Here is a 23,031-nt window from a genome sequence, read left to right on the forward strand (position 1 = left end):
TGCATAATGTTAAGATAAAAACATTTGTTTTTATTTTATTTCTATCTTTTTTGTCGTGTTTTTTTTAAATTTTTGTTATAAACTTTAGTTACTGTTTCTCTTTCATTTGTTTAACCGTAAAAAAAAATAAAACTTAAATGTTAAGGTGTCTTGTTATTCTTTTTCATAATAAATTTCTTGCGTAATCTCTGTTTTGTGTATTTTTAAGTTTAAGTTTTTATGTAACAGTTTGAAGTTTTTTTTTCTGAATATAAAATGTATTATTGCTACACTGAAAATAATCCATGCCTAATATACACGAAAAATGTTGTACATTGTACGAAATGCTTCGTGGTTTCGCACCACGGAATTCTTTCGTAATATATACGAAATTGTACGAATTATTTTAGTAAAATGCAAAATATTTTTATATAATTTTAGAAAAAAATTTGTTCATTTTACGATTTTTTTAAAGACAAATATTTTAGTTCTTTTAAAATAATTATTGTAAATTTAAAAAAAGATTGCGAATTAAAAAAAACAAATTTTTTATGTTTTTTAAAAAAATATAAAAAATTTTACAGGAAATTAGCTGCCTAAAAATTACGCTTAATTTAACTCCCTTAAATTTACGAAAATAACAAAAAAAATCGTAACATTTTTTTTTGTAAAATCAAAAATAATTCTTGTATATTACTAAACAATCTTGTTACGAAAAAAAAAATCGTTAATTTCGTTAAATATTACATGCCTTTACGAAATTATTTCTGTAAAAGAAAACAAAGTTTCTTAATATATATGAAAAAAGATATTACGACAGGTTTTCGTACTTTCGTAAAATTAGAAAAGGGGTTGATTAAACAATATTTCATATTATACACGAAATTTTCGTATATATTACGAAAAAAGTAGTAACGATTTTTTTTCGTAACTTCCATTTTCGTAATATTTACAAAAATTTCCTGTATAATACGAAATATTATTAAATAAATTAATTAATTAACTTTTTCAAGAATATTTTGCATTATACTAAAATATTTCGTACAATTTCGTATATATTACGAAAGAATTTCGTGGTGCGAAACAACGAACGATTCGTACAATGTACGACATTTTTCGTATATATTAGGCATGGATTTTTTTCAGTGTACTATTTTTATAATGGTGCTTTTATATACATTTATATTAGTTATGGCTAGATGTTGAAAAAAAGAAATTCTAAAAATTTCAACTCTTAATTGAGTTGATAATGTTATATCAATCTGTACTTAGATCCTTAAAAGTTTATTTAAAGAATTGCTTTAATGACAGGATTGTATTTAATTTTAATATTAAATAATTTTTTAGCTATTTCAGTTGTTATTTGTTTTTTGCTGAAACCAATTTGATTTTTTCAAATTTTGCTTTTACATTTTATATCGGATAATACTTAAATATTTTTATTTGAATTTAATATATTGTTACAAATTATCAAATTTTTTTTTTTTGGTATTTCATTACAAAATTTTAAATATTTTTTTTGAAAATTAAAAACAATTTTTATTTATTGAACATAAATATTATCATCAGATGACTACATATCAGTAGTCATCTGATCATCAGGAGTATCTTTATATGTAAGTAGGTTAAAAAAACATATCTTAAATTGATATTCAATTAAAAATTATATAAAAACAAATAATTTGTTTGCACTATTACATTTTGATTTGAAAGTTAATAACTAATCTTATTGAAAAAATGAGTCCCATATGTACACTATCATTAAGGAAAAACCTTTTCATGATATGAATTCCTCTTTTATAAAAAGTTTGTCGACATTAGTTTTAATGGTAATCAAGCTGTAAAACTTTAAACTTACGATTCATTCTCTCAGCTTAGCTTAGCGTTTCTTCTCTTCCTCTCAACATGCATTTAAAGTATTATTGCATATTTCACCACACGAACATATAATGTAGTATACACCTACATATGTATATGTTAATATGTACATTAATATGTAAGTACGGTCATTTAATGTATATTTCATATGTTTTTTTTTTTACTTATTTCCGCTTCATTTTACTCTTTTCCATTTCACTCATTTCTTTTATTGTTTAAACATTTTCCAGAGATTTTGTTTGTTTCTTTTTTCAGTTTATGCTTTTGGCTTAAAAACATAACTTTAATGATAATGGGAAAAAGTTTTGAATGTATGTTCTGCATTTACATGATATATTGTTGTAGTACGTAATTTTTAATGCCCATAATATTTTTTTTTCTAGTTTTAGATGGACATCATTATATGCATAAATGCATGAAAAGTATGTTGTGTTCGTAACAAGACGAAAGAAATTAAAATAGAATTCTTAGAATATTTTTATAATTACTACTACAGTTTAGCTTATCTTTGTCCTTAGGGTTACTATGTAGAACATATTAGTATGTATGTTAACTTTATAACTACATAAGTATGTGGATATAAGTCATTTTAAACTATACTTTATGTTGAAGTAATTGTGCTTTAATTATATTGCACTTCAGTTTCCTTTCTTTCTGTCCCTCTTACCTTCATCTATCGACTTGGATACTTTAAACATATTTGAGTAGGACCCAGCGTTTTACTAGGATGCATTTTGCTGGTACATAAGTATGTGCTCTTTGTAATGGATAGAGAAATAAAATTGTAACTTTAGTCTTTATAAGTTATCAAGAGAAAATCACTTTTCTGTTCTTTAGTAATTAAGCTAATCTAAAATAGATATTAAATAAAATATGAAGATATCAAAATGACATACAATTTGTCAACTCGAAACTGTAAGTAAGATCAGTACGGGGCTGCGATCCCAAATGGAAGGACCACAACAATTTTCTTTCTTCTTGTTGCCAAAAGTTTGGATTCTTGATTTCAGAGATTTTATGTTTTTTTTTTTTTTTTGTTTTAAGAGTGTATAGCACAATGTATGTACATATATGTCGATATTATGTTTTCAATCTATATATTTTTATTCTATATGTATTCAATCTGTATATTTTAATTTTTGTACTTTGTTTGACTTTTTTCTTTGTTAAATTAGTTATGAGTCACAAAGTAAAATTGGGTCATTTTCAATTTACGTGCATAGAACAATGTGTATAATACAAATACATACCAACAACAACAACCAGTGCAATTATCATTTTGGGGTTTGATGCATCATTCTAATAATCATTTCCCATTATGTTTGAGGTTTAAAGTTAATTTATTTGTACTAAACATAATCATTTCATATTCAAGCCAACTAATATCAATAATACGTACATATATTTGAATTAATTTGTTGATTTTTGCTTTAAACAAAATGGAATGAATGTACAAATGTTGGTTTTATAATTGTTCAATAATTTGTGGCATTTCTTAAGAATACTGTTTGAAATTTCAATAACTGATAATTATAAAAACTTTTTTTATAACTTGGTTCAACAGAACCTAATATGTTACTATTTTATACCCACCATCAAATGGGGTTATATTGATTTTGTCATTCCGTTTGTAACACATCGAAATATTGATCATAGACCCACAAAAGTATATAGACTCTAAGACGATCTGGCCATGTCCCGTCAGGGTTCGAAAAGAAAGAGATAGAAAGTTGAAATTTTATAAAAATATTCCCTATAGGTAAGGTTTATTTAGTATTGAAAATGGGCAATATAGATTTGACTATTTTTATATGCAACAAAATCTCTTTAAAAAATTGTATGATGATCGGGCAATAATAGACTGTAACCCTCATATGAAGTCCTCTTCAGAAAATGGCTTTAACGCTCATTAGTTGCTTAAAAACACCAGCACAGAATGATGAAACTCGACACAGACATGTTTTATACTAATTTTTTGAGAATCCATAATTGCCCCTACCTCCCATATAAAGTCCACTTCAGACTTCAGTTTTATGCCAGTAATGGCATAAAACGATAAAATTCGACATAAACGATATTAATGAATAAAACCCTGCATGAATAAAATATCCAATTTTGACCTAGTATAAATCGGGTAGTTCTTGGCAATAGAGCTCAAAATTTTAACTGGCCTACTATAGTACTAACCTTCATCATTATTATGTTGTCATGCCAATATAGTATAATATTTATAAAAAAATATGTGATATTTAATCATGATCTTATATTGTTTCCAATCCTTTTAAAGCAAACATTACATTATAAAATTTTAAATGTAAATGTTATGGTATTTAAGACTTTTTCCTCTATTGATAACAATGATACGTTTTTTCAACATTCTCATATATTTTTAAAGGTCATAGATTAAAGATTTCTGACCTCAAACTCTATACAGATTTCAAATGATTGTCATCTCACCTCTTTTATTAAAACTTTTTCCTACTTTTCAATATAAAATAATAATTGTTTGCTTCTTTATCAATATTTGTTTTGATTTTGTTTCAAAACTTATTCAATATTTCACTTTTCAGTATTTTTCTTTGCTTTTTCTCCTAGACTCAATAAACTTGATTATTTTAAAATTTTTTTTTTTCTATCAAAAACTATTCGTGCTTGTATTATGATTAATATTAAACAGAAATAAAACGACAGAAGGCAAATACAAAAAAAAATCTGCGTACTTTTTAATTCAAATTGAAAATTTCTTAACTAAAACGAAAAAAAGGCAAAATACTTTTGTGTTCGTTGACTGCAGTGAAAGCAAAAGTTTATTATTGCATTACAAGTACTTGAAAGAACATTTTTTATTCGAATTCTTTTTTACATCAATAACGATAAGTAATTAAAAAATTAGAGCAAAAAGAAAAAAACTAACAAAGAAAGTGGTAAGCGAAATTTAGAATTAGTTTATAAATAAGTTAGAATTATTTTATTATGGCTAAATAATTTTAAAATAAATTGTTTTTTTCTAAAAAACTTCTTTAGAAAAAAGATACAAAATAAAAGTAGACTTTTATCTAGTTTCTATTAAAGAAATCTACTTTAAGTTTATAATAAAACAATAAAAGATTTTTCAAGAAAAAAATAATTTGTAGTCAAAAAACATTTTAAATTTGCTCTTATTGCTGCTGCCGCGACTTTTTCTTATTGTTCACAACTGCAAAAATTAATTAAACATTAACGCTCCAGTTAAACTATTCGACCTAAAATATTCAATTTTTCTCCTCGTTCTCCTGCTACGATAAAAATATATTTGGATGAATTAAAAAAGAATAAAAGAAAAACTAATAATGTTGTTAAATTTTATATTTTCTTATGAAATATTTTCTGTTCGTTCTTTCTTTTTACCCACTTAATAATAAAATACTATCAAAATCATTTTCATCTTCATCGTTCTCATCAGCTTCATCACCATGTTGATGATGATGGTGATGGTGGCAATAATAAGTAGTGCTGAATAACTTGGCTTTTTTATTACGAGCATCTCCTTCATCAGTTATTCATAACTCATTTTGTTTGAAAAGCATTTATTTCTTTCTTTTTTTGTAGCTTTATTTTGCCCACTTTCCATTTAACTTTCATTACCTGGACAAGAATATTTATAAGGCTTTCTATGTCGGTTTTTTATTATTACTCTTTTCTCTACAGTTTTTGTTTAACCTTAGACTGCAGATGAAATGGAAAGTGCAATACTTGAAGAAAAGTGTGTAAAATACGAATAAGGTTTAGATTTGTATCGAAACTTTAGGTCAAACATTTTTTTAGAAAATTATTAACTTCCTTTTTCCATATTTGACTTTTCAGAATGCAGGCTTGAAATCTTTTCTTTTCTGCGACATTTTAGTTTGGGAATCAGTCCTTTGTTTTTTAGACTTTCAATCAAAAAGTTCAATAAGTTGGGTTATTTGTCACTATCATACTCTTTGTAAACGAGAGTGAAGACAGTCGCTACTTTACTGTACCCTAAGTAAACGAGTGAGCGGACACTAAAAATGGGGGTTTCCATTGTACTTCAGAGTGTAGATATTTTACACATCTTTGAAGTCACAATGATTTTTTTCCACTAAAGTCTAACCAGCTGGTTGTACCCTATTTAAATGTTTTTCGTCATTCATCATGAATGTACTCTTCATAATCGAAAGCGAATACAGTCGCCATTAAACAGAGTAATCAAAAAAGTGGCAGTCTTCACTTTACTGTTCCGCGAGTAGACGAGAGTGGAAGGTGAATTAAAATAAAAAATGTTTTTAATCTGATCTTTCTTTTAGAGTCATTTATGTGTATAAATTAATTCCAAAGTTTAAAAGTCCCATTTTACTGAGCAAATGAGCAGCAACATTAAAAATATTTATTTCAATATCTATTTAATCTAGAAATAAAAGTATTTTAAAATATTTTTTTAATTTTCATAAGTTTTTTGAGTTATACTTCGACGGACCGGTTATTTAACCCTTCTAAAATACTTGTACATTGGACAAGCTACTTGGGGATACTTGTCTTTCCCTTAGGACACATCAATAGCTAGAAAAATAACTACTAAAAGAGCTAGTAATGTGATTTACTCCCAAGAACCCATTTAGAGATTAACTACTTTTGAATACCTCTTGACAGCCTCATTGTTGACTTTAGAGTGACGATTTAATTCCTCGTAGGACAAGGACACCATAAGTGGTATGTCAAGTGGTTAGTTCTGGACTGTCACGTAGAACTGCTCAAACAAGAAAATACACAATAAAGGTTAATATGTAGCTTTGTCAATGCAATGTCAGCAGAATATTCTGAAAATATTAGAATCGAAATTGATAAAAAGTATTCTAGTGTTAAACGTGACCTACACAGGAATGCACTGAATATATATTTCAGATTTTAAACATTCGATCAAAATGTAAACTGCTGCATTTCCCGAATAAATAAATTAAGATATGATTAACAATTTTTGCATATATTTTGCGGTACTTGAGGTCAACATAAACAAACAATAAAAAGTATAAATTAACCAATTGAAAATTTACCACACTTAAAGCAACCACAGTATAATGACATCTCTATATAGTTTACGGCAGAAACAAGTTCATCCTAAAAAACATTAAGAAACCTCTACTCATTTTTCATATTCAGCTCAAGTTTAGTAATGTTTAGCAAAATGGGCTCATTTTGTATGCAAAACATCAACAGATGTAGCACACAGCAACAAAACAAACTAGAAAAAAAGAAAATAATTCCTCAAGAAATCTATGTAAACAAGCCATAAAGTAAAAATAAAGACACAATGAAGAAAACAATGAAAGGGAATGAACAAAAACTGAGTATAAAAATGTATAAGGTGAAGACATGCATTACATTTTGAACAAATATTGATGTTGCATTTTCAATTCTATACATTCAAATACAACCTGAAGACACGCTGTACTTGTTACTTACTGAAACAAACTTTCAATGCTAAATGTTTAGCCTTCAAAGGTTCAACCACAATAAATCTATAATATTTAGTATAAACTTTAACGTAATAGTTTCCTTGAAAAACTCTTACTAGAATTTCTATAGAAAAAGGAAGAAAACGGAAGACAAAAAAATCTTATAATTGACTTAATGTATCACTGAATTTTAGCTTGCTCTTTTGATATAAGATACCGATACTAGTACCACTTTTTATCTTAATTTAAAACTACATGTAAACATGTTGTTTTCATATTGTTTATTACTGATACGTATTAAGTATCATCATAAAATATTTAGTATGGTTTCATAGTCAAATGTTAACTTTTTTTGGTATTCGTTTATGGTTTGCATTCCAGTGATAGTGATGGTAAGGAGTAAGTATATCTCTCTGTTTGGGTTTAACATCCTGTTGTTTATTTCAATTTATCTTATGCCGTTTGACAGTTAATGCACTCACGTTCTGTACCGAAAACGTGCAATTGTTTTTCTATTTTCTTTGAAGGTTTTAATATTTTTGTGGAAATAAACGTTTCTTTTTATACGAGATATTCTCTATTTTATTAAGCTTTTATATATTTATGAAGTTTCGTGGCGTTCCAAAAAATGCCATATAATAATATGAGTTTAAGGACTTTGTACTCTAAAATTGTTAACAATCTTATTGAATATAAATACATCTGTTATTACGTTTACAATGTTTATTCTATATTCACAATTATACATATACATATATCGAGGTATACTTTTTGACTCCGTATACAAAAGTTTCAATATTTATAATTAAACGTGAGGTAGGCCGATAAGGAAATATCAATAGCCATTATTAAGTTCGGAAAGAAAAAGTGTTCACAAAAATATCTTTTTTTTGAAGTACGTTTATGTCGAATTTAATTGAATTTACTCGTATTTTAAATAAAAACTATTTTTTAAATAAACAAAACCCTTCCCTAAAAGTAACCAGGGTGAGTTGGAAATTTTGTCTCGTATAAAACTTTTGCGTCTCGAGTTTCATTATTTTATACATATTTTTAAGTCAGTAATGAGAATTAAAGTAATTTTTTGAAGGTGGTAGATCCGATCCTTTAAAAAGATAGTAGAGGATTTTGATGTATATAGTTTTTGCTCATATGAAACTAATTTATGTCGAATTTTAGTTCTGTAATAGTGTTTTAAAAACATCGGGTCCTCTTGTATAGGTTCTAGCCGAAAACGTGGACCAATATTGCCGATTTTCAATACCAAACCAAACTTATCTATAATTAATTTTTAAAAAAATTTAAACTTTCTTCATTTGGACTCTATTTGGACTATAACCAATATTTCGATGTGTTACAAATACAATGAAAAATTATTACAATAAAAATGAAAAAAAAATGGAATGTTCATATAATTCAACGTTTTTTATGTAAAAAATTCAGAACACAGGGAAATCCATTTTGAAAAATGTTAACTTTTTAAGTTATATTTTTAAAGCAAAAATTTCCAACTGCTTTATATACCCTGTATGCTCTCTATACTCCATACTCAATGTGTTTACTATATTTAATTGAAATTTACATTTTTTCATTTGAATTTCCAAATTTATTGCAATACCTTTTCAACATAAATAATACAATTCCATTCTATTATGCTTACAAATACTTCACAATACATACAATTGGTTTATAAATGAGCACTTAATCTCACTAATTAAGTTCATTTAATTTTATTTATTACAAAATTTTGTAAAATTTTAATTTAAAAATTATTAACAATTTATTAATATAATATATTGTTTGCTATTTTTTTCCACTATATTTAAGTTAATTTAGAGTAAACAATTTATATAATTAAAAATGTTTTAATTTATAATTTACAAACATAATTTGCTGTTTTCTATTTATTTGAACATTATAAATATTTAACATTTTTTGGAAGTGTTGTGTTTAAACATATAAATTATTATGTAATAGCTGTTTATTGATGATATTAAATAAATAAAAATTCTAATTTATATTAAGTTTGAATTTATTTAGTTACTATTAATAGTAATAGTGTGTAGGGAAATAATCAGCGATATTGTGGAATTATTAATTCGGGTTTTTTAAATATTTTATAAATTCAAGATTTGAAGATTTTAGTTTGGAAATCCTTATTTAACTGTAGAAGATTTTATGATGTCTCTCTGTTTGTGTGTAAATATAAATTTAATTTAAATTTTTTTTGATACTTCGGATTGTCTATATTATCTCTGATTTTTTTCCTAACATAACACCGCGTGTAAATTTTCCCAATTAACTATATATTTTCGAAACCATTTCTAGTTTAGTTTAGAAAATTTTTCTAAATTTGTCATATGCCTTTATTAATTTATATCGTTATTAATTTTATGTGTTTCTTGTTATTATAAATGACAATATTTTGCAATGTTTGTAAAAAAAACTATGTTCTACTTTCATTTTGAACAACACATTTTTTTTCGATTATCATCTTTTTCAAATATTATTAAATTGCATTTTGCTGTCAAATTAGTTACATATTAAAAATGTCAATTGTCAAAGTAAGTATGTATAGTATAACCAGTTTTTTTCGTTATTTCTTTTTTGTATACTTTTCAAATAAAATAATAGTTCCAATAATATAGTACATTAACCCCTCTTCTCTACTGTACACAAAAATAAAATGCTATTTACTAAAAAAGTCTTTATACAAAAAGTACTAAAAATGAGGACATTTAGAAGCATATTGTGTGCGTATGTATGATTTGGAACTATAATTGAAATTAATAAAAAAATATCGATTGAATTTCAATGACTTGTTGAAAAGTAAAAAAAAAGACTTGCAAAAGAAATGAAACATTGTATAGGATAAAAGGGGGAAACAGGAAACTGAAGACTTTAAATTGTTAACTTAATATAAGTAGGAAGTAATACATAGAAAAAATCACAAAATGTAGTAGACTAAACTAAATATATATTTTCAGAGTAGTTAGTAAGACTTTATAGAGGAACATTTAATAATTTATAAATACACTTGTTATTTTTGTATGTTTTTGTAAATATATTTGTTTACTTTAGTCAAGTTGATAAGTATATATGACTACTGCCAAAATATTAATAAAACATTTTACCAAACGCTATTTTCACTCACATGAGCTATAGAAAGTAGCCGGTAAACTTATATATATATATTGTAGGTCAATTGATAATTTTGTTACAAAAAAAAAAAATGCAAGAAAATTTATTTATTTAGTAATCAGACATTGAAATCAGAATGTTGCATCGTTACTAAAAAATAAACTATAAAGCAAACTTCTGAGTTTAAATTTCTTAACAAATTATGAACATTTCGAAGACATCGATTTTAAAAGTTGGGTCACTTGACACGAAACTGCCCTTATATATTATTTAATGAATATTACCGTTGTTTAAACTTAAGTAATTTTTCTCAAAAAATGACTCATTCGCTCACTGACTGATATTAAAAAGTAATAAACTTTTAGTTGCACTTTAAGAAGAAAAAAATATATATATAAAACTATTATGACTTGTTGTTGTACAATTGTTTTAAGACTATTGGGTAGGTAGAAAAAACGCATGCAGAATATATTGCAGAGTCATGTGACTGGCGTGCGCTGTGTCAGAAAGGTAGTCGGAATTATATGTGTCGTAATATTATAAAAAAATTGTTAAAATGATTACGTGCTCATGTTAAAAGAAATATCCTTTATGTTTTTCTACTTACCTTTTTCTTTTGCAATTTTATCAGAAGTTTTCTACTACTGAACACTTCTTATGACACATTTTGTAAAAATGTATGTTTTAAATACACATACACAAGTAAAATTATATATGTATGTAGTATATACATTATTGTACACATGACCACTTCAAAGTTAATTTTCTGTTTGATGGTTATTGCGTTTGTGAGTGTGCATATGTATGGTATATAAACTGAATACTAAGGTAGTTGTATTTGTTTTTCCAAAAAAAATTTCGGTGGTACAATGTTAACAAGAATAATTTATACTATAATCTTTTCCCTAGAGAATTGGTTAAACAACATGCACCACATCGACATCTAGATGTTAAGGAAAACTTATATATTCTTGCCCTTAATTAGTTAGAGGATTTTTAGAGATTTTTAATGTTAATATTCTCTACGGAGTTTGGTAAAAATAGCCGATTACTTTAACTATCCTCCATAAAAGTTTCTTACAAATTGCATTTTTAACTTCAGAATCAATACATGTTCAACTTTATTAACTTAACTCAAATAGTCCCGGTCGAATTTTCTAAATAAAAAATTCCCTAATGTGTAAACTAAAGGAATTATTGATATATAAAAAGTAACACTGTAGTGGTCAGTAATAAAAATTTTCATTCCTAAATATACATACGTACAAAAATATATATAATTTTTATATACATACGAGTTCAGACTGAAAAATTATTTAAAATAACATGAAGTTGGAAGTTTGTAATGAAAACAGTTTTCAAAATAATGCATTATAATGGTAAAATATAAAACTTGTTGTAAAGTATATTGAAAAACGTTTTTTGGCCTACCTTCATTTAAAAATACATACATAGATATCACTTTGATGCTACGTACATATACATAAGTAAATGAAAAATCGATCGATTTGTTTTTATGCTTGCACTACAGTACATATTTTTCATTGTTTTTTACATATTTAATACATGTACGTGTATGTATGTATGAAAAGTTATACGTTACGCATAAGTATTAATTCATTGTGGCAGTCAAGTTATAGTTGAAAAAAAGAAAGAGTTGAAAAAACTACAACATGCACTTTCATCTATATTTTATGAATAATCATGCATAAATGACGAAGCCGGCCGGCCGGACATTAAAATTTCCGTTTTCTTTTTTCTTTACATTCTTAAATGGTACGTAAATTTATATAGTAGAACTTTTATGTATTAGTTGCAACTTCAATAAAGAATTTAATGCATGTTTTATTTAATATAATTAAACAAATACAGAAAATCGGGTACTCTTATACATCGGGAACAGTTTTGAACTAAGGCTAATTTGAAATGTTTATAGACAAAGTTAAAATAAATTTTGCATAGCACTTTGAAATGAAAAATATTCTTATAAAACAGGAATTTTGGAGTCTTTTATGATATTCTGTATTATCTTTAACTCAGAAAAATTAATACTTTACATTTTCATTATTCATACATGTATTTATATAGTATTGGCATTTACTCTGAAAATATTTATTTGTTATCTTTTGTCTCTTTCATCTAATGTCATGTTCATTATATGCTTTCAAAATCAATATGTCTTGATTTGCATATAAATAACTAGAATTGTTGTATTTTGAAGCGAATAGTATGAATAATTATGTTGTTTTTCCTACAAAATATATCATGATGTTTATATACCATATAATTGTATGTATGTACGTATGTATAAAAAGTTCTGTAGTTTCACACATACATATGTACATATAATACAAGGGGTGAAACATTTATAAAAATAGTAATGTACATATGTATATGATTCTAATATTTTAAAATCAATGTGTTCATCTTGAGTTTAGTATTCATAAAATTTATATGAATTTATAATTTGAAGTTCTTTTTCAAGTTCAAGACCTTTTGTTGTATTATTGTACAAAAGCATTTAATATAGTATGATTTTTAATAAATATGAAATTGATTTTTTATTTAATTTATTAATCAAATGAATTAAACTGTTTGATAGAGAATTTTTTAAAAATCAATTAAGAAGGTGATCAAAACAATCAAATTATTAATCAATTACACACAACGTTAAAGGACTCGACCCTTAACAATCAATTTATTGTCACAATTGAACATATAAAGTGTTTCATAAATTGTCAAGAAACTTGGCTAAAATTTTGTTGACTATTTAAGAATTATAAATATTTCTAGAACAATAATTCTAAATATAATATAAAAAAATAAAATAGAAAAGTCGACCAGAAATGTTTTTCAATCAATTAAGAAAGAAAAAAAAACATGTTAATTTAAAATAAACTACCGATAATTTTGTCTGTGTAGAACTAATCTTCATCAAATCGCGTTTTATATGCCCAAAGGCGTTGTCAATAGGACACTTTTTTCTAAAAATTTAAATTTTGACAATAAACAGTTTTGGTCATAATAAATATTAATGTTTAAACAATTTGATTTCTTTCATGCTTTTTGTATAGGGAAATACAAATAGCTACAACAAAGAAATCTTACCAAGCAAACAAACCAATTTCTTTATAAATTTACTTACTTACTATTTTTCTTATACATTTATCCGTATTTTCACTTACCTGATCTGCCCGTTGGTATTGTTTGTACAGCTGTTGTTGCTGACAATGTCTTATCCGTTGGTAGGACTACAGGCGGTATTGGCAAGGGACTCACTGTTGATGTTGTTGTTAGATCACAACATTCTCTTTCAGGAAATTCACTACATCGCACCAATTGCAAGGCGCCAAATATAGCAAACCATAGAGTCAGACAACAAGAAGATAGAATTTTTAAGTTTTTTATTTTAAAACGGGTCATGATGATGCCACCACCAACGATGACGATGACAACGATGATGATGACGACGACGTCGACGTCAACAACACAACACACACCAAAAACGACAACAACGTAGTAAATTTGTTTATTATTTTTGTTGTTACTACAACTAGTGTTGCTGCTGTTGCTTGTGTTGCTGTTGCAAGTACTTTAATTGCTATGGTGATTATGTCGTTGTTATTGCTAAAGTTTATGCTGTTGATGTGCTTTACTCCCTTCGTTTAACAAATATTTTCTGCTTCTTCTTTTTCTGTTGCATTTGCATACACACATGCATATATAGTTTGTTGCATTCAGAATGTAGCTTATTGTGGGTGAGCTGGGAAAATTTTTTATACTTAAAGCTGAGTAAAGTATAACTTGTGTGTGTGCTGGTGCTGTTGCTTTCTTTACTTTCAGATTATTGTAGTTGATAGCATGCAACAACACATTGGGTATTAAAAGTGTTTGTGCTGTTGTTTTTTTCTTATTTTTTTTTTGTTTTGTTTGCTGATTTTATTTATTTTTATAAAGAGTTTTAAAAAGGATATTTTTCTGCTTGCCAAAGAGATTGAAAAATAAAATAGTTTTATGCAATTTTTGTGATTTCGGCATATTTTCCTTTAAAATCTTAAAATAAGATTCTTAAAAGGACAAGAGAGTTTTTTTATTCAATTTGTTATTTTTACAAAAATTATAAAAATATTGCAAGTAAAGTCGAATATTTGTTCAAATTATTTATTTAATTTTTTAGATTTATTGTTTTTTAATTGATTTTTAATGTTTTTCTTTACAGATCTTGTTGTATGCGTTTTGTTAATCAAGGTGTGTTTTTTTTTGTTTATATCATTTTCGGTATTATTTGTAGCAATAGCAGCGAGATTATTATTTTGGATAATAAATAGAACAATTTTCAAAACTTTATCTAAATGAAAAGTATAAAACGTGAACGCTGTTATACTGACCAATCTAATTGATTTCGATCTTGCAACGCAGACGATTTTTTCAGATTTATTGTTTAATGATACATGGTATAGTTGTATTTTAGGTAACAATTATAAATAAATATTTTTTTTTGAAAATTGTTTAACATTAATTAATTAAAAAAAAAAAATTATTGCATACAAATATACTTGAAGTTAAGCGGCCAATATTTTATTTATTATTCCATGGATGTTAATTGAAGGCTATTATATTGAGGTTTCTCAACAACTCTGGCATTATTTATTACACTAGTACAGAAAAACTAAAAACAACTAAATATAATAAAAAATTTTACACTTTTCATTTGTATGTAGAAAATTATAAAAAAACAGCGTATATACTAAAATTACAGACAAAAAAATAGTACCAATAAAAAATAAATAAAACGAGCTCAATGAAAGAAAAACCCTTAAAGTACTAATGGCCTCAAAAAGTTTTGTTTTATTAACTATTTTTTGTAAATGCGGTTTTTTACTAAAAAGTTGTTTTGTTTGTTTAATTTATTTTGTTCGTTTTTTTTTTACAATATTTTTTATTCTATACTTCTTTCATTTATTTGTAATCTTGGTTGAAATTATCATGATATTTTTTATATATAGAATTTACCCAACAGTTTTTGGGTACTTTAATTAGTAAACATAGCCTAACTTTGGTAATGTATTGTAAGAATTTTTTTTTCTTTCAATAAAAGTAAAATGTGATTGATGTGAAACAATTGATTTTTAATGCGATTTAACTGCGATACAGAAACCTCGAACTGCAGGATCTACATATATAAAAATGATTCTGAGAGTGTGTATTACATTGTTCTGTAAATGGGTGTGTGTAAAAAACTTTTGTAAATTATTTATATTTATTCTACAAATTACATCCAGTTTGTTGTAGTATGTAGTAGTTTCCCATTTTTTTATTATATTTTTTCGTGTATTTTTAATTATAATGTCTGCTATACTCGTATTAAGTTGTTTTTTTTTGTTGCTGCCGCTGTTAATTTTCAATCTGACACAGTTTTTTTATTATTTTTATTTTCTCAAGTTTTATTGTTGTTCATCTATGTTGAAATTATACACACTATTATGTGGTATTTTACATATTAAAGCTGTTATAACGTTAAAAGAAAACAGTTCTAATAGTGAATCGTAAAAAAAGAGATCATGGTCTATTTTAATATAGATCATTCTATTAACAAATTATTATAGTAAAGATTAACTGGTTTTTAACTAAGGGCAATAAGTGGAAAAAAATCCTGAAAATAAGTTCAATATATTTTGAAGTTGTATTTATTACTTCAATTACATAATAAAGTTATAATTAAATAAAATTTCGGAAATCGAGGTTATAATAATGCTTAATAGTAATCGAAACTTGCATAATATGTATTTGTTCAGAGCTGAACTCAATGAATTTTGTTTTTAAACAACTGCTTTAAAATTCCAATTTTTGTTTTTATAAAACTTTGTTAAACAAGTTTAAAAAAAATCTTATTGAAATTGAGTTTAGGCTTGTATTGAACATAAGCAAGTTTTTTACATTATAACATAAATTAATGTAAGATTTATTTCCAAAAGTAATTGCGAATTAATTAAAATAATTAATACCTAGTACTTTAAGATCCCCATGAATTAAACCTTCTATTTATATCGGTAGTTTTCCTTAAAACAAAAACACTTTCGATTGAACTATTTGTCCATAAATATATGTATATGTTAGCTAATACAAGGATAAACATATCTGCACATAAAATCATAAATACTCATATTTTATCTTTAAAATTTTATTTTATATGTTTTTTCCTATCTTATACACTAAGTGCGTTTGCTATTTCTTCTGCTATTGAACAGCATTCAATGATAAATTGCATAAAAACTATTCATCTTTATATCTCATCTATTTATTCTATAGATGTTTTTGTATTTATGGAATAGTTTCTGTTTTCTCTTTATACATATACATATGCATATATATATTTTTTTTTTCATTCATATCTTGTTTATTTTATCTATGTATGAAAGTAAGTAGGTGACAGTGGTTTAATATTCATGGCCATAGTCGTCTAAGTATTAGTTTAGACCAACACATAAATAAATTTTTATTTATACATATGTATATGAATATTAGGGTTTTACTTTTTGATTTCAATTGTAAATATGTATTGCAAATTGTGTATTTCCTAGTAAAAAAGTCTTTAAAAAAAATCTTCCTTTTATTATATTTTCGAAATTTCTATAATATCTATAATATATTTCTATAATATCTTTTACTTTTATTTACTAATTTCTCCGGTTTTAAAATAGCACAATTTTTTAAATCATATCTAAAAAAATAATATAAGATTTGGATTCTTTAAATATCGAACAATCATTTTTTATTACCAAAATTATCTGCCAAATATATGTTTTTTTTTGTTAATTTAATGTACATTTTTTCTAAAAAATTGTCATACCCTAATAAGTATACTGACATTATAGAAATTATACGAGTATGCAATTTACATAAAACATGAAATATTATGGTATTAAAATCCTCGTAGTTCTAAATTATACTAAACAGTTTTACTTATAGCCCAGTTAAGTGTGGGAGAACTTATTATATGTCTTTCGCGTTTTGATGATATTATAATTTCTATGACGAATAAAGTTCTCGACAGTTTGATATGATATTTTCAAATTATAATATTTTTAACTTTGATACAGATTATGACGTAATTTTTCTTTTTGATATAAGCTTCTAACAACATCACTCTTTGGTCCATAGTGCTATGTCCGTCTGTCCGAAACTTCCTATGGTGTCACAGATCATAATTATGAATATAACTTGAAAAACATTAGTGGACATAATCTTCAAAGTCGGAAAAATATTTGCATTAAATTTCATTGAAATCAGACTACGACTATTATTTGAAAATTAAAAAAATAATATAAGGACGTTATTTATAACATTAAATACAAAATATCGAAATATTACTTAAATATGTGGATTTTGCCCTCCATTTTTTCTAATCCTATTCATAAATATGACCTGTGATATACCCAGAAATTATATTATTGGTACATATATATTAAGATTTGAAGATATAAGTATAATGAAGAAATAATGCACTATAGCTCAAAAACAAGCAATGATAGACAAATTATTTTATTAGACAAGATCTCGCTTATCGCATACGATACTTTCGGTAACTTTTAATCCCTTACTTTGTACCAATTTTAATTTAGCTATTAAGTAATTTTCCTGGGGTATTATTAAATTTATTTTTAATATCATTTTATTACAAAAATTGATATTATATTTGTATTGAAATTGAAAGGTACGTTGATTCCTTGTAGGACTGCCGGGTAAGTGAATAAAAAAATAAAGAGAGAGAAAGCGACAATATTCAACAAAAATTGTTATTTTCATTAATAAGCTGTCAAGTTATCCTTTTTTGCGGACATTTTATGACATTTGTGTTGAGGTTTTAGAAATTAGTTTCTATTTTGTTACATATTTTCACAAACATTTATAGATTTGAATTGGCATTTTTACTTTTTCCTAATAATTTAAATGGCAATTAAACAAGTGTATATTTTAACATTTTTTATTATTTATTATTCTATCTTTAATTATTACCACAAATGTGATCTTATTTTGATATGGCAAAACATAAAGTGCGGTTTGTTAATAGTTAATAGTAAATAAACGCTTTGACAAAAAATTTGTATCCTTATTTACGTAATTTTATAATATTTTATAATTTATCACATAATCTGCAGACCATATAAATTATATATGTTGTCCTTAAATAAAGCAATAGTTTACACATGTGAAATTAAATATACTTTTTAGAAGATTGCTATTTTATATCAGCAAAATAAGTCTAGAACAAAAACGACGAAAAATATTGTCAAAAATACGAATTTTTATCATGACATAGCAATGAAAACAACAACATCATTTATCAAATTTTTGAATAAATTATATTTTTCAAAACTTAGAAAAAAATAACAACCAAGATTTTTATATATATGCTGTACCGAATTTTCTATATCCACCACCAAAACGGAGATATACGTATGTATTAGGGTATTCAATTATTCGGGTTTTTGTCTTATCCGGTTTATTCGACAAATAATTATTTGAGGTTTTACGTTAGCCGGTTAAAAATCGGATAATTAAAAATTATTCGGTTATTCGAATAAAAGGAGAGTGGATGTTACTATTGCTTTTTACAATAATTTTCTTCATATTACACCCTATAACAACATTGAAAAAAGCATTCACACATGGAAAAGTTGATAAGCATGTGAAAATAGATTCCTCTTATGGAAATGTGCACTCCTATTTTTATGCCCTTATAAAAGGATTTTAAAGTTTAAAGGACTACAAACGAATATTTAAAATATTTATATGTATTTATAATGCTATTATTGGTATCAAATGGAAGCTGGGAATCTGTACATTCTATCTATATTATTTACCTGTCTCACTTAGAGAAAAAAAACGAAAAAGAAGTCAAATTTAAAAAGGTACATTTTCGAACATTTAACTGCTTTTTTGTGAAATTTTCTTTAAGATTTCCAATTCTTTCGTGATGATTTGAAAAAATATATTCATTTGAAATTAATATTAATATTAATACCAACTTTTTAATATAAATTAGGAATTCCATCATTTGAAATCGGATGTATTTTAAACTTTAAAGTCCTTTTACAGGAGTATAAGAGCTGATTATGAAAAGCTGAGTACACAGAGTTAAAACTAATTGTCCAGTTTCAGGCACGCAAAATTTTTTCATGTTTGAAAATAACTTTTGCACGATTTATAAACAAAAATATTATTTTCACTTCTTTCACTTCAATTCTATGTTTAGATTTTTCTCAAATATTAGAAATTATTCCTGTTTATATGAAATGTTTTTCTATATAAAGAAATTGCTGTTTTTAAGCTTTTCAACGAGTTCTAGAATTTATACGTTCCATTGAACACTAGTTCAACTATAACTGTTTCTGAAAAACTTATTAGAAATAAGTATGTACTTAAGAACACAACAATGTTCCCAAAAACTGGTTGTAGAAAAAAGGCGATATAATTATTTCCATGATTTCTTTTTAAAAATCGTCAAAAAATTTTTCTTTATTATAGAAAAATGATTAAGAAATTAAGGAAAAAAGAAATAATATTAAATTTGTAGAAAATATATAGTCATTTTACTGCTAAATAGTGAGTTTTTCTTAATCGGTTAATTGATAGAAATTATTCGGTTTATTCGTTATTTGAAATTTGACAATATTCATTTATTCGAACGATTAATCGTCAAAAATTAATCGATTAACCGAACGACGATTAATCGTTTGAATACTCTAGTATGTATAACTATAAATAACTATTTTTAATAAAAAACTTTGTTTTGATATTGATAATTTTTGATGAAAAATGGAAAAGTGTTTTCGAAGCATATAGCAGGATATTATCCTGCTTTCTTTGGAAATAACCATTTACTGTAGCTTTGAGCAAAAAATATCGCTCTTAATTGAGAAAAATTAAACAAATCTTGGGACACCGTATACGTGAAAGATTTATAGGGTCTATGGTCAGTGATCGACCAACCCTGAAAAACAGTTAGAATTATGTTCTTATAAAACTTGTTTATGTCGAATTTCAAGTTTGAAGAAGTTGTTTTAGTGTTAAAGCAAGTTATAGTTATGAGCATTAAAGCCATTTTTCACATTATCATGTGATAAAATTTTCTTCTGAAAGTACACAAATAATACAACATATAAACATTTTCCTTTTGCCATAGTTTTATTACAATGACAGATGGACGGACATAGCTAAGTCGACTCAAAAAATGATTTTAACCTTAAGGCGGGTATAGGAGCAATATTATTGTGCGTTACAAACATCCGCACAAACCCACTAAAGTCGTGTAGGGTATACAAATATTTTTTGGGATGATCCTCAGTTCCCTTTTATCGAAATGGGTGTCAAAACTGTCGCAATTTTAAGTTCATACAGAAAAATATTTAAAAAATAATTTGGAATTTGGTTTAGTCCATTTCAGAATCTTTTTTTAATTAATGTGTCACTTATAATACAATAAAAGTCGTTTTGCGGAGCAGAAATTCTTTAACAAAAATTTTAATTTTTTCTCAAAGTTACGGAATTTTTGACACCCAGTTGGGGGGGGGTAGAATTAATTATTCACCGATGCTATTAATATTTAGCAGAGAGATTTTAGTTTCCTTAAAACATGTTTATGTCAGAGGGGAGCATATAAGGTCAATTATGAGCCGATCTCTAAATTGGCAGAGAGATTTAAGTTCCCGTAAAACTTGTTTACGTTAAATTTCATTGCATTAGTATAATTTTGAAGCAAGTTATGAGCGTTATAGTCGTTTTCTGAGAGGGACCTTATATGGGGGTACGGTCAATTATAGAGCGATTCACATGAAATTTAAATTTTGATTCATATAAAAATATTTATGCAAAATTTCAGCTCCATAACTCTTCTCATTAGTACTCTATTGTGCTTTTGGTACAGAAATTTACGACTACTTCAAGATTATTTATGTACAATTTAATTGTGTTATTAGTGTTTACAAGTGAATTTTGGCCTTTATGTCATTTTCGGGTGGTATTAAGGCTAGTCAAAATAATGAACAGCGTTTCAACAGCGTTCGTTCAACTCAGAAGGTAATTCTGAGCTGATTGGTATACTTATATAGGACTAATAATTTTGGGTGTTACAAACATCAGCACAAACGCATAATACCCTTCCCACTATAGTTGTTAAATAATAAAAATACTTTAGAATTCTATATATATTTCAGAATATGTTTTAATGTTTTCCTCCTTTTTACATGAATTTATTTACCTAACGGTTTATGCAATTGTTTTTTTGCAATAAAAATCATCACTTTTTGTTGCATATATGAATAAGATTTTCATTAAGATGCATACAATGAATACATTTATTCATTCTCTCATTTGTTACAACAACTACAAATACTATATGTGTATACTCGGCTTTATTCTCTTTTGGCAAAAAAGAAATTAAAAAATCCAATGCTGTCTGACACAACAGAAAAAGCCAATCGTTCCTTAACCACTTCCTCAACTTATTCTTATATTCTTGCTTTTTTGTTTTATTTTCTTGTAGACTGTTTTATTTTCTTTCTTTATTTTTTTTTTGTGTTGCTGCTGATACATTTAAATCGTAGTTATTTTACTTTTTACGTGATTGACTGCATCTGATGATGACTTTAAAATTGTTTATACATCAGTCAGGAGTGTATATGACTGACATCAAGTCAGGCAGGCAAGCTGACAGACAGACATACAGCCTTGCTAGACTGAGTGAATTTATTTGTTTTTGTATTGTAAAACAATTTATTTTGTATTTGCAGAAAACAAAGACTTTATAAAGACATACATGTATGCAAATTTATGTAGACATGTATATACATACATATCTATATGCATAGTCACAGGAGACGTACGTTTATCTTTCACTTTTCCCTTTTGCATGTCTTATTTTTACCCCATAATTTATTTTTCTTCGATGTGTAATTTTTTGTTTGTTTCTATTTTACAGTCTGAATCAGTTTCGTCTTTGTCATCGTGTCGTTTTACAAGGATTTACACACAATTTAAATTGGCGCTTTATACGCAATATACATACACTATATACTCTTACATAGACAGATACGTTTAGTGTTCAGTGAAACTCAGTTGAGGATAAAATCGTTATTATAAGTTTATTTGTTTGTCTACATAAATTAAGTGTGTTGTTAGTGCTATAGAGTTTTTTTGTAATTCTGTAGAAATAGGGAAATATATACCCAGTAAAACCATTGCAATGTTATGCGTTAAACAGAACAACTTATTTTAAGTAGTACATACTTTATTACTTATTTGTAAGTGAGCGCGGTTGTATATAGCTTATGTATAATGAGTCCGCTTAATTTTGGTTTCATTGCCTTTTATTTGCAATCTATCTTTGTCTATGACTGATATTTAATTATAATTAGTCATATAGTATAATTAGTCATATAGTATCAATGGGGCCGAGAACTGCAGGGATGTATACTTATATTTGTTGTCTTCTCATTCGATGAGCATTTGTGTTGTGTTTGCTTTCAATTAAGTTAAAATAGAAAAATCAATAGAATTTCAGTTGTTGCAATTGAATGTA

The 23,031-nt window shown here is 25.9% G+C and overlaps 1 protein-coding gene across 5 annotated transcripts in view; it reads right to left on the reverse strand.

Annotated features, from left to right (window-relative positions):
- The window catches only part of LOC111674636, a 276,494-nt gene that overhangs the window by 113,536 nt on the left and 139,927 nt on the right, over window positions 1–23,031 (reverse strand). For 2 of the 5 annotated variants that reach the window (XM_046947771.1, XM_046947769.1), the window contains exon 1: window positions 13,637–14,482. The exons of 1 other annotated variant lie outside the window; for it this stretch is intronic. In XM_046947771.1, coding sequence (XP_046803727.1) covers window positions 13,637–13,874 — 238 coding nt within the window. In that variant the 5' untranslated portion in view covers window positions 13,875–14,482. Of the gene's footprint in view, window positions 1–13,636; window positions 14,483–23,031 lie in introns of those variants that run through there. 2 more of the 5 variants (XM_046947773.1, XM_046947772.1) reach the window with 1 other exon arrangement.

The sequence above is a fragment of the Lucilia cuprina genome, chromosome 4 (assembly GCF_022045245.1).
Source record: "Lucilia cuprina isolate Lc7/37 chromosome 4, ASM2204524v1, whole genome shotgun sequence".
NCBI lineage: Eukaryota > Metazoa > Arthropoda > Insecta > Diptera > Calliphoridae > Lucilia > Lucilia cuprina.